This window comes from Ranitomeya variabilis, chromosome 1, assembly GCF_051348905.1.
Source record: "Ranitomeya variabilis isolate aRanVar5 chromosome 1, aRanVar5.hap1, whole genome shotgun sequence".
In the NCBI taxonomy this organism is placed as follows: domain Eukaryota; kingdom Metazoa; phylum Chordata; class Amphibia; order Anura; family Dendrobatidae; genus Ranitomeya; species Ranitomeya variabilis.
Window position 1 is genome coordinate 458,453,525 of NC_135232.1, and position 12,070 is coordinate 458,465,594.

General features: G+C 44.4%; 1 protein-coding gene across 5 annotated transcripts in view; it reads left to right on the top strand.

Moving 5' to 3' along the window:
* LOC143764603 (polyadenylate-binding protein 1-like) overlaps nucleotides 1–11,706 on the top strand; it is a 76,072-nt gene extending 64,366 nt beyond the window's left edge. For 3 of the 5 annotated variants that reach the window (XM_077250337.1, XM_077250346.1, XM_077250357.1), the window contains exons 11-12: nucleotides 10,307–10,457; nucleotides 10,772–11,705. In XM_077250337.1, the coding sequence (XP_077106452.1) occupies nucleotides 10,307–10,457; nucleotides 10,772–11,468 (848 nt within the window). In that variant the 3' untranslated portion in view covers nucleotides 11,469–11,705. Of the gene's footprint in view, nucleotides 1–8,215; nucleotides 8,358–10,306; nucleotides 10,458–10,771 lie in introns of those variants that run through there. The other 2 variants (XR_013213233.1, XM_077250327.1) reach the window with 2 other exon arrangements.
* The last annotated feature ends 364 nt before the right edge of the window (nucleotides 11,707–12,070 follow it).

Sequence of the window (12,070 nt, forward strand, 5' to 3'; positions counted from 1 at the left end):
GCCCCCGTGAGGGGGTAGAGGCGGGACCAACTGTCAGTTGAGACAATTTCAGCTTCAACTCCTTCACCTCAGCACGCAAAGCTTGTACCACGCTTACCAGCCCCTCTCCCCCTGACCCTGATGACCCACCTTCCTCCAGCTGGGCACTGTTCACTGACCCCTCGGGCACATGGGCAGATTTCTCTTCCTTTTCCACTGCAGCTCGGTAAATCTGCCAGAAAGATAATTCTGGTGCAGCCCGGGCCATCTCCAACAGTTTGTCCCTGAGAAGTCTATTGGCTAACCCGGTTGTTGTGATTTTGGTTTTTGTGAATCTCCCCCGGTGGTCAATGGTGGTATTGAACTTGTGTGCTTCACCTTCTCTGTTCACCTGTTTCCATCAGGATGTGGGAGTTTTCTATTTAGCCTTGCTCCTCAGTCATTCCTATGCCGGCCATCAATGTAACCAGAAGCCTTTCTGTTGCATGTTCCAGCTCCTAGTCAACTATCAGCTAAGTTGGACTCTTGTCCTATGTTTGTTTTGCATTTTTGTTCCAGTTCTCAGTGATTGATTATTTCTTTGGCTGGAAGCTCTTGTGATCTGAAATTGCCACTCTGGTATCATGAGTTGATATTAGAGTCTTAAAGTAATTTCAGGATGGTTTTTTGTAAGGGTTTTCAGTTGACCGTGAAGTTTCCTTTTCTGTCTTCTTCTATCTAGTAAGCGGACCTCCCTTTGCTGAACCTATCATCATACTACGTTTGTCAATTTCCTCTGCATTCACCGACAATATATGTGGGGGGCTTCTGTCTGCCTTTGGGGAAAAATTTCTCTAGAGGTAAGCCAGGTCTGTACTTTCCTCTGCTAGGGTTATTTAGTCCTCCGGCTGGCGCTGGGCGTCTAGGGATAAAACGTAGGCACGCTACCCGGCCACTGCTAGTTGTGCGATAGGTTTAGCTCACGGTCAGCTCGAGATTCCATCTTCCAAGAGCTAGTCTGTATTTATGTTCTCTTGCCATTAGGGAACCATGACAGTATGGCCGGCCAAGGGTTAAAATAATTGGCAGAAGAAAGGAGAGAAAAAGAAGTCTGCAGGAAAATTTTTTTTTTTTTTTTTTTTTTTTTAGAGATTGCTCTATAGTTGAATCACTTGCATCTCTGTGTATACTGCAGCCTTCGTCTCTCTCTCCTTCTAATCCTTGAATGGCTCTGATCTCACCTGAGTAAAATGGATCCTCAGAGTTTAGCTACAGGTTTGAATAATCTCGCTATGAAGGTTCAAAGTTTGCAGGATTTTGTTATTCATGCTCCTGTATCTGAACCTAGAATTCCTTTACCTGAATTTTTCTCCGGGGATAGATCTCGCTTTCAGAATTTCAAACATAATTGTAAATTGTTTTTGTCTCTGAGATCTCGCTCCGCTGGAGATCCCGCACAGCAGGTCAGGATTGTAATTTCCTTGCTCCGGGGCGACCCTCAGGATTGGGCATTTGCATTGGCACCAGGGGATCCTGCGTTGCTCAATGTGGATGCGTTTTTTCTGGCCTTGGGGTTGCTTTACGAGGAACCTCATTTAGAGATTCAGGCTGAAAAAGCCTTGATGGCCCTGTCTCAAGGGCAAGATGAAGCTGAAATATACTGCCAAAAATTTCGTAAATGGTCTGTGCTTACTCAGTGGAATGAGTGCGCCCTGGCGGCGAATTTCAGAGAGGGTCTCTCTGATGCCGTAAAAGATGTTATGGTGGGGTTCCCTGTGCCTACAGGTCTGAATGAGTCCATGACAATGGCTATTCAGATTGATCGGCGTTTGCGGGAGCGCAAACCTGTGCACCATTTGGCGGTGTCTACTGAGAAGGCGCCAGAGAATATGCAATGTGATAGAATTCTGTCCAGAAGCGAACGGCAGAATTTTAGGCGAAAAAATGGGTTGTGCTTCTATTGTGGTGATTCAACTCATGTTATATCAGCATGCTCTAAACGTACTAAGAAGGTTGATAAGTCTGTTTCAATTGGCACTTTACAGTCTAAGTTTATTCTGTCTGTGACCCTGATTTGTTCTTTATCATCAATTACCGCGGACGCCTATGTCGACTCTGGCGCCGCTTTGAGTCTTATGGATTGGTCCTTTGCCAAGCGCTGTGGGTATGATTTAGAGCCTTTGGAAGTTCCTATACCTCTGAAGGGTATTGACTCCACGCCATTGGCTAGTAATAAACCACAATACTGGACACAAGTAACTATGCGTATTAATCCGGACCACCAGAAGATTATTCGCTTTCTCGTGTTGCATAATCTACATGATGTTTTGGTGCTTGGATTGCCATGGCTGCAATCTCATAACCCAGTCCTTGACTGGAAAGCTATGTCTGTGTTAAGCTGGGGATGTCAGGGGGCTCATGGGGACGTTCCTTTGGTTTCCATTTCGTCATCTATTCCCTCTGAGATTCCGGAATTTTTATCTGATTATCGTGACATTTTTGAGGAGCCTAAGCTTGGTTCACTACCTCCGCACAGAGATTGCGATTGTACCATAGATTTGATTCCGGGCAGTAAATTCCCTAAGGGTTGTTTATTTAATCTATCTGTGCCTGAACATGATGCTATGCGTGAATATATTAAGGAGTCCTTGGAAAAGGGACATATCCGTCCTTCATCATCTCCCTTAGGAGCCGGTTTTTTCTTTGTATCTAAAAAAGATGGCTCTTTGAGGCCGTGTATTGATTATCGGCTTTTGAATAAAATCACGGTTAAATATCAGTATCCTTTGCCACTACTGACTGATTTGTTTGCTCGAATAAAGGGGGCTAAGTGGTTCTCTAAGATCGATCTCCGTGGGGCGTATAATTTAGTGCGAATTAAGCAGGGGGATAAGTGGAAAACCGCATTTAATACGCCCGAGGGCCACTTTGAGTATTTAGTAATGCCTTTTGGTCTTTCAAATGCCCCTTCAGTCTTTCAGTCCTTTATGCATGACATTTTCCGTGAATATTTGGATAAATTTATGATTGTGTATCTTGATGATATTTTGATTTTTTCGGATGACTGGGACTCTCATGTCCAACAGGTCAGGAGGGTTTTTCAGGTTTTGCGGTCTAATTCCTTGTGTGTGAAGGGTTCTAAGTGTGTTTTTGGGGTTCAAAAGATCTCTTTTTTGGGGTACATTTTTTCCCCCTCTTCCATTGAGATGGATCCTGTCAAGGTTCAGGCTATTTGTGATTGGACGCAACCCTCTTCTCTTAAAAGCCTTCAGAAATTTTGGGGCTTTGCTAATTTTTATCGTCGATTTATAACTGGTTTTTCTGATGTTGCTAAACCGTTGACTGATTTGACCAAAAAGGGTGCTGATGTTGCTGATTGGTCCCCTGCTGCTGTGGAGGCCTTTCGGGAGCTTAAGCGCCACTTTTCTTCCGCCCCTGTGTTGCGTCAGCCTGATGTTGCTCTTCCTTTTCAGGTTGAGGTCGACGCTTCTGAAATCGGAGCTGGGGCGGTTTTGTCGCAGAAAAGTTCCGACTGCTCCGTGATGAGACCTTGTGCGTTCTTTTCTCGTAAATTTTCACCCGCCGAGCGAAATTATGATATTGGTAATCGGGAGCTCTTGGCTATGAAGTGGGCTTTTGAGGAGTGGCGTCATTGGCTTGAGGGAGCTAGACATCAGGTGGTGGTATTGACCGACCACAAGAATTTGATTTATCTTGAGTCTGCCAGGCGCCTGAATCCTAGACAGGCGCGCTGGTCGTTGTTTTTCTCTCGGTTTAATTTTGTGGTTTCTTACCTGCCGGGTTCTAAGAATGTGAAGGCGGATGCCCTTTCTAGGAGTTTTGAGCCTGATTCCCCTGGTAATTCTGAACCTACAGGTATCCTTAAGGAGGGAGTGATATTGTCTGCTGTCTCCCCAGACCTGCGACGGGCCTTGCAGGAGTTTCAGGCGGATAGACCTGATCGTTGCCCGCCTGGTAGACTGTTTGTTCCTGATGATTGGACCAGTAGAGTCATCTCGGAGGTCCATTCTTCCGCATTGGCAGGTCATCCTGGAATCTTTGGTACCAGGGATTTGGTGGCTAGGTCCTTCTGGTGGCCTTCCCTGTCGCGAGATGTGCGAGGTTTTGTGCAGTCTTGTGATGTTTGTGCTCGGGCCAAGCCTTGTTGTTCTCGGGCTAGTGGATTGTTGTTATCCTTGCCTATTCCGAAGAGGCCTTGGACTCACATCTCGATGGATTTTATTTCTGATCTCCCTGTTTCTCAGAAAATGTCTGTCATCTGGGTGGTGTGTGACCGTTTCTCTAAGATGGTCCATTTGGTTCCCTTGCCTAAATTGCCTTCCTCATCCGAGTTGGTTCCTCTGTTTTTTCAGAATGTGGTTCGCTTGCATGGTATTCCGGAGAATATCGTTTCTGACAGGGGGACTCAATTCGTGTCTAGATTTTGGCGGGCGTTCTGTGCTAGGATGGGCATTGATTTATCTTTTTCGTCTGCTTTCCATCCTCAGACTAATGGCCAGACCGAGCGAACTAATCAGACCTTGGAGACTTATTTGAGGTGTTTTGTGTCTGCGGATCAGGATGATTGGGTTGCCTTTTTGCCGTTGGCGGAGTTTGCCCTCAATAATCAGGCTAGTTCTGCCACCTTGGTTTCTCCTTTTTTCTGTAATTCGGGGTTTCATCCTCGTTTTTCTTCCGGTCAGGTGGAGTCTTCGGATTGTCCTGGAGTGGATGCTGTGGTGGAGAGGTTGCATCAGATTTGGGGGCAGGTGGTGGACAATTTGAAGTTGTCCCAGGAGAAGACTCAGCATTTTGCCAACCGCCGTCGTCGTGTTGGTCCTCGTCTTAGTGTTGGGGACTTGGTGTGGTTGTCTTCTCGTTTTGTCCCTATGAGGGTTTCTTCTCCCAAGTTTAAGCCTCGGTTCATCGGCCCGTACAAGATATTGGAGATTCTTAACCCTGTGTCCTTTCGTTTGGACCTTCCTGCATCTTTTTCTATTCATAATGTCTTCCATCGGTCATTATTGCGCAGGTATGAGGTACCGGTTGTGCCTTCTGTTGAGCCTCCTGCTCCGGTGTTGGTTGAGGGTGAGTTGGAGTACGTTGTGGAGAAGATCTTGGACTCCCGTGTTTCCAGACGGAAACTTCAGTATCTGGTCAAGTGGAAGGGCTACGGTCAGGAGGATAATTCTTGGGTGACAGCCTCTGATGTTCATGCCTCCGATTTGGTCCGTGCATTTCATAGGGCTCATCCTGATCGCCCTGGTGGTTCTTGTGAGGGTTCGGTGCCCCCTCCTTGAGGGGGGGGGTACTGTTGTGATTTTGGTTTTTGTGAATCTCCCCCGGTGGTCAATGGTGGTATTGAACTTGTGTGCTTCACCTTCTCTGTTCACCTGTTTCCATCAGGATGTGGGAGTTTTCTATTTAGCCTTGCTCCTCAGTCATTCCTATGCCGGCCATCAATGTAACCAGAAGCCTTTCTGTTGCATGTTCCAGCTCCTAGTCAACTATCAGCTAAGTTGGACTCTTGTCCTATGTTTGTTTTGCATTTTTGTTCCAGTTCTCAGTGATTGATTATTTCTGTGGCTGGAAGCTCTTGTGATCTGAAATTGCCACTCTGGTATCATGAGTTGATATTAGAGTCTTAAAGTAATTTCAGGATGGTTTTTTGTAAGGGTTTTCAGTTGACTGTGAAGTTTCCTTTTCTGTCTTCTTCTATCTAGTAAGCGGACCTCCCTTTGCTGAACCTATCATCATACTACGTTTGTCAATTTCCTCTGCATTCACCGACAATATATGTGGGGGGCTTCTGTCTGCCTTTGGGGAAAAATTTCTCTAGAGGTAAGCCAGGTCTGTACTTTCCTCTGCTAGGGTTATTTAGTCCTCCGGCTGGCGCTGGGCGTCTAGGGATAAAACGTAGGCACGCTACCCGGCCACTGCTAGTTGTGCGATAGGTTTAGCTCACGGTCAGCTCGAGATTCCATCTTCCAAGAGCTAGTCTGTATTTATGTTCTCTTGCCATTAGGGAACCATGACACCCGGTGATAAATTGATCCCGGAGCAAGCGGTCTACCTCCCGGAACGCCCCCATGGCCCCCGGGTCTAGTCGCTGCATCTCATTCAACGTCTCTTGCAAGATATTAGAGTACTGCATCAGGGACTCACACTCTCTTTGGGGACGATTAAAGAATAGGGACCGAAGCTGGGCCACACGCGCTCGGCCCCCTGTTGTGAATTCGGTTTGTGGGCTCCCCCGGTGGTCACTGGTGGTACTGGTGTCTTGTGTGCTTTGCTTTCTCAGTTCACCTGTTTCCATCAGGATATGGGAGTATCCTATTTAGCCTTGCTCCTCAGTCATTCTAGTGCCGGCCAACAATGTAACCAGAGTCTTTCTGTTGCATGTACCTGCTCCCAGTCTGCTGATCAGCTAAGTTGGACTATTCAGTCCTTGGTCTATTTTTGTATGTTTTGTCCAGCTTGCAGTTATGTGACTCTCTGCAGCTGGAAGCTCTTGTGGGATGCTTGCAGCTGGAAGCTCTTGTGGGCTGAAATTACCACTCCGGTGTCATGAGTTGGCACATGAGTTTAAAGTAATTTCAGGATGGTATTTTATAGGGTTTTGTAGCTGACCGTGAAGTCCCCTTTTGTATTTTTCTGCTATCTAGTTAAGTGGGCCTCGCTGTGCTAAATCTGCTTTCATACTACGTGTGTCTTTTCCTCTGAACTCACCGTCATTATATGTGGGGGGCTGCTATCTCCTTTTGGGGTATTTCTCTGGAGGCAAGCCAGGTCTGTGTTTCTTCTACCAGGGGTAGTTAGATCTCCGGCTGGCGCGAGACGTCTAGAGAAAACGCAGGCACGTTCCCTGGCTACTATTGGTTGTGTGAATAGGTTTAGCATCGCGGTCAGCTCTAGTTTCCATCACCCGAGAGCTTGTCCGTTTTTCCCTATGCTCCTGATGTTCCCCTGCCATTGGGAACCATAACAGTATGGCCGGCCCGTGTGTTAAATCTATGGGCTGAAGCAGGAGAGAAAAGGAACTGTGTGGAACTTTTTTTTTTTTTTACTCTGAAGTTGCACTCCAGCTATAATTGCAGTCTGCTGCTTTCCCTCCTCTTAATCCCTGAATGGCTTAGACTTTACCTGTTGAAATATGGATCCCCAGAGTCTGGCTGCAAATTTGAATAATCTTGCTGCTAAAGTTCAGAATATACAAGATTTTGTTATACATGCTCCTATGTCTGAACCTAAAATTCCTATACCAGAGTTTTTTTCTGGAGATCGATCTCGTTTTCTGAATTTCAAATACAATTGTAAATTGTTCCTTTCTCTGAGATCTCACTCCGCTGGAGATCCTGCACAGCAGGTTAAGGGTACGTTCACACAGGACTTTTTTGCTGCTTTTTTTTGCTGCTTTTTTTTATGCTAATTTTCAGCTGCTTTTTACAGTACCAGTAAAGCCTATGAGATTTCAGAAATCTCATGCACACACGTTGGTTTTTTTTTTGATCAGTTTTTTCTGCTTTGCTGCTTTTTTTGGACATAGGGCATGTCACTTCTTTCAGCGTTTTTGCTGCGTTTTTGCAGCGTTTTTTCACCCATTGACTTGAATGGGTGATGAAAAAAACGCTGCAAAAACGCTGAAAAAACGCATGTAGCATTATTTGCTGCTTTTTTTGTGCAGAAAAATCATGGCCAGCAGGAAGTGATGTCACAGCCAAGAGCTTAGGGGTGTGGTTAGTGAGGTGTCCATAGTGACAGTGAGCCATTGTGAGGTGTCCTGATAGTGATGTATTGTGAGGGAGTTTCTGGTAGTGAGGTGTGAAGAGCCATTGTGAGCCATTGTGAGGTGTGAAGAGCCATTGTGAGGTGTCCTGATTGTGATCTATTGTGAGGGAGTTCCTGGTAGTGAGGTGTGAAGAGCCATTGTGAGCCATTGTCAGGTGTGAAGAGCCATTGTGAGGTGTCCTGATTGTGATCTATTGTGAGGGAGTTTCTGGTAGTGAGGTGTTAGCCATGTCTTGGTATAGGAGGATGGGCATTAATGTTTCCCAACTAATCATGGAGGTAATATTTTTTTTAATTTGTGATATATCTATCTATCCGATTGTTTGCAATGGTACACTTTGCGATGCTCATGTGCTGTTATGTACATGTTCATGTGTTCTGCATGTGTATGTCTGTATCTTCCTTGTCATGAATGTTGGCTTCATTTCATCTTGCATTTGGTAATTACTTTTTCATTTATTTTTGCAAGGTGGAAACAATGCCTGTAATTTGGGATTTAGCTTGCCCAAACTACAGTGATCGTCAAAAAAAGGCAGATGCATGGCATGTAATCTGCCGTAAATTGTTCCCCCGCTGGGATGAAGGCGATGCTAAGCTCCACTGGGAGATTGGTAAATAAAAAACTTAACATATGTCCTTTTCTAACAAATTAAATGACCAGGTAGTAGGTAAATACTAGTGATGTCAACGTGCTCTGATAACGTGTTATGTGAGCGTGCTTGAGTACTAACTGAGTGTCTTTGGTGTAGTCATCAAACATGTTTGATTCACCATATCTTCACGTCATGTGTTCCAGCTACCTAACAAGCATTAGACATGCAGACACAGCAAGTCCAACATACTTCCTGAGCACACTGTAGACACTCTGTTAGTACTCTAGCATGCTCAGATAACACTTTTTTCATAGCAAGTTTGCACACCACTAGTAATGACCTGCCTGTTGTGGTCATTGCTGTTTTTCACTTTAGGGCCAGGATCACACTTGTGAGAAACTTGCGCGAGCCACTTGCATCAGTACCCGGCACTGCCACCGGCACTCGGACCAGAGCATTCAGCTGAATAGAAATACATACAGCCGCACGCTCCGGTCCGTGTGCTGGCAGCAGTCCCGGGTGTAGAGGAGCAAGACTTGTGCGAGTTTCTCACAAGTGTGACCCCGGCCTAGGGCTTATACTCATTTCCGAGAAAAATGTGTAGTGCAATTAAATAAAAAATGTAATTGCGCTCTGACCAATGTTATTCAATGGGTTACATCTCATCTGCGACATTTTTTGCTCAGGTTAAATCATACTGAGAAAAAAATTTCAGCAGGCTGTGAATAACCTTGTTTATTGGATGAGACTCGCCCATGCAAGTGAATGGGCGCAAGGCAAAAGTCACACATCACTCGCACCATGTGAGTGATCTGTGATTTTTATATACCGATCGCATTTGAAAAGCCTGCAATTCATCGACTGCGTACAGTCAAATTACATCAGGAGCCAACAGGATAGATGGATTACATACAGTATATACACATGGAATAGACAGATTTACAGATATCAGTGACATATAAAATTAGTGCAGTATGTGCAGCTTACTGTACATGTATTTATTAAAACATAATTTTTCTGAAAAAAAATGGCATGGGCTCACATTCAAATTCTTAACCAGCAGAGGGATTGTGTTGTCTGGTGACATCAAGCACCGAGGTTAGTAATGAAGAGGCATCAATAAGACTCCTATCCACTACTAATCCTATTGGTACATGGTACATAAAGACACAGCCAGAATGAAGTCCTTTATTTAAAAAGAAACAGACTCCTTTTAATTATTCTTAATTAAACCATACTTACGACCTCCCCTAATGCCACCAAAGCCCTAGTCATCTGTAAAAGAGTTAAAAAAAAATTCCTCACCTTTCCACAGAGATGCTATTTGTCCCGTACCGGGTCCAGCTCTGCTACATCTATATGGCAGGCTGCATGGTTGCATGATGTGTCCTTACAGCCTGTCATCCAACAGATACTGAGCACCGTGTGCTCAGTGTCTGCCTGTGAACTGCTATTCCCTGTCTGATGGCACCGCGTGATAAAGTTCTCCTGCTCGCGGTGCTGTCTGAAAGGTCTTGCAATTTCACGGCCAATGAACTCACTTCACCCCTGTGACGTGATAGCGAGAGCGGTGTGAAATTCACATGGCAGTCGCACTGACATCCATATGTGAAGTGAGTTCATTGGCTGTGAACTTGCAGATATGTCTGATGTCACCGGAAGCAGGTCCTGCGAGTTCACAGGGCTCCGACTGACTACACGACTCAGACTCCACAGCCCTGCCAGGGCTGTGAAGTCGATAAGCCAAACCTCAGACTCAGACTCCGAAATTTCCATGACACCGACTCCACAGGCCTGGAAGAAATGCTGACTACTTTGTCAACACTGTGCAATTGACAAAGCCATGTTGCTTAATTGCTGGCATGATCATATGTGACCTGAAGAACACTGCCTGGCATAAAAGGTCCCATTAGCAGGGCATCTCACATAAAGTGTATTTCTTAATAAATATATTTTTTATATTGTAGAACATGATGTCCGTAAACGATGGAGATCTGTGAGAGACAGATTTACCAAATTCACAAATACTGAAAGCAAAAGTGGATCGTCACCAAGCAAAAAAAAATGCTCATACTATAATGACTTACAATTTCTGCTCACAAGCAGAGAGCTACGTGCGTAAGTATTCTCTCCAATCTTGCCCCCTATGCATTGATGGTCATTTAAGTAGAGGTGAAAAAAATCCTGAGTTCATGATGTTCGACAGTCTGATTAAAGTAGTTGCCCAGCCACCAGTAATTCTCAAATCAGCTTGTCATTTGCAGTCATGTTACATGAAAACAGTACAGTGGGACATAAGGTGCAGCTAGATGTGACAAGAGCATAAGCTGCAACTTGTTCCGGAGCGATGTGTGATGGTAGACATATATCCATTCTACAACATAAATATATTACTGTTCTGTACTAATGTATTTTTATTTACTTTATTTCAGAAGTCAAGGAAACATAGAATCAGAGAACAATGAAACTGCAGCATTGCCTGAAATAGATAACACTGTTCTTCCTACCAATGTAAGCAATGCAGAGCCAGAGGAGGGAGTTCATACACCGCTGTCCATGAGAGAGCCTACTGTCATGTTGAGTTCACCACGTCCCAATATTAGAGCTGCTCACCGTGGCAAGAAAAAAACAAAAAGTAATTCTCAAAATCAGGAATTCGCAAGTGAGGCTCTTGATATGCTCAGACGTTCAGAGTGTGAAGATGATTTAGACTTGATTGGCTGCAGTATGGCAAATCGAATACGTAAGATCCATCATGACAGACAGGCATCTTACATATCTGCAGCCTTTGCACTACTTGACTTTTACGAGTCCCCAAACCCAATCCCAAATGTAGCCCAAATAATAGCTGGGATGCATAATGTATTCCAGCCCAATTCTGTAAAACTTGGGCAGCAAGGCCAACAGCCTCAATTGTCCAACCCAAGCACACAACATTTTTATCAGCCATCCCCTTTCAATTTGCCATCACATCAATCTTTTATATCTCAAATTAATGGTGTACCTTTTGGTTCCAACCAGACATATAATCAGCAACCCTTGAACCCCAACACTCCAAGCACATCCAGTTGTGATGTAGGATCAGATGTAATTTCCACCCCTCCACCGCAATATCATATTTTTAATTAAATGGTTTTTAAAAATTGTTTAAATTCTTATTTTTTGGTATTTTATTACTAAAAAAAGTTATACATTAAAAAAATGTGTTCTGTTTTTGTGCTGTGCCTTTTGGTTCAAACACACCACACATTCATCGACTCTTGAACCACAAACAGGCATACTGCAATCACATCAACTTTTGCTGTTGAATATGATGTACTCCACAATATCATATTTATGACATTTCTGAAATATATGTTTATACTGCAAATTTTTGTTAACTTAAGTTGTATAATAAATATATTTTGTTATGTTTAAGACTTGTGTTGTGATTATTAACCCCTTTCTGACATCGGACATACTATTCCATCCATGTGACCTGGGCGTTAATTCCTATGGACGGAATAGTACGTCATCGCGATCGGCCATGCACACTGGGGTGCGCGGTTGTTCGCAGCTGGGTGTCAGCTGATTCTCACAGCTGACACTTGGCACTAGTTGCCAGGAGCGGTCACAGACCGCTCTTGGGATTTTAATCATCGATATGTTGCAATTAAACAAGACCACAGCATTCCAGAAGCTGGCACAGGGCTGACAGCCCCTATGCCTTTGTCAAAAACAAAAATGTCATA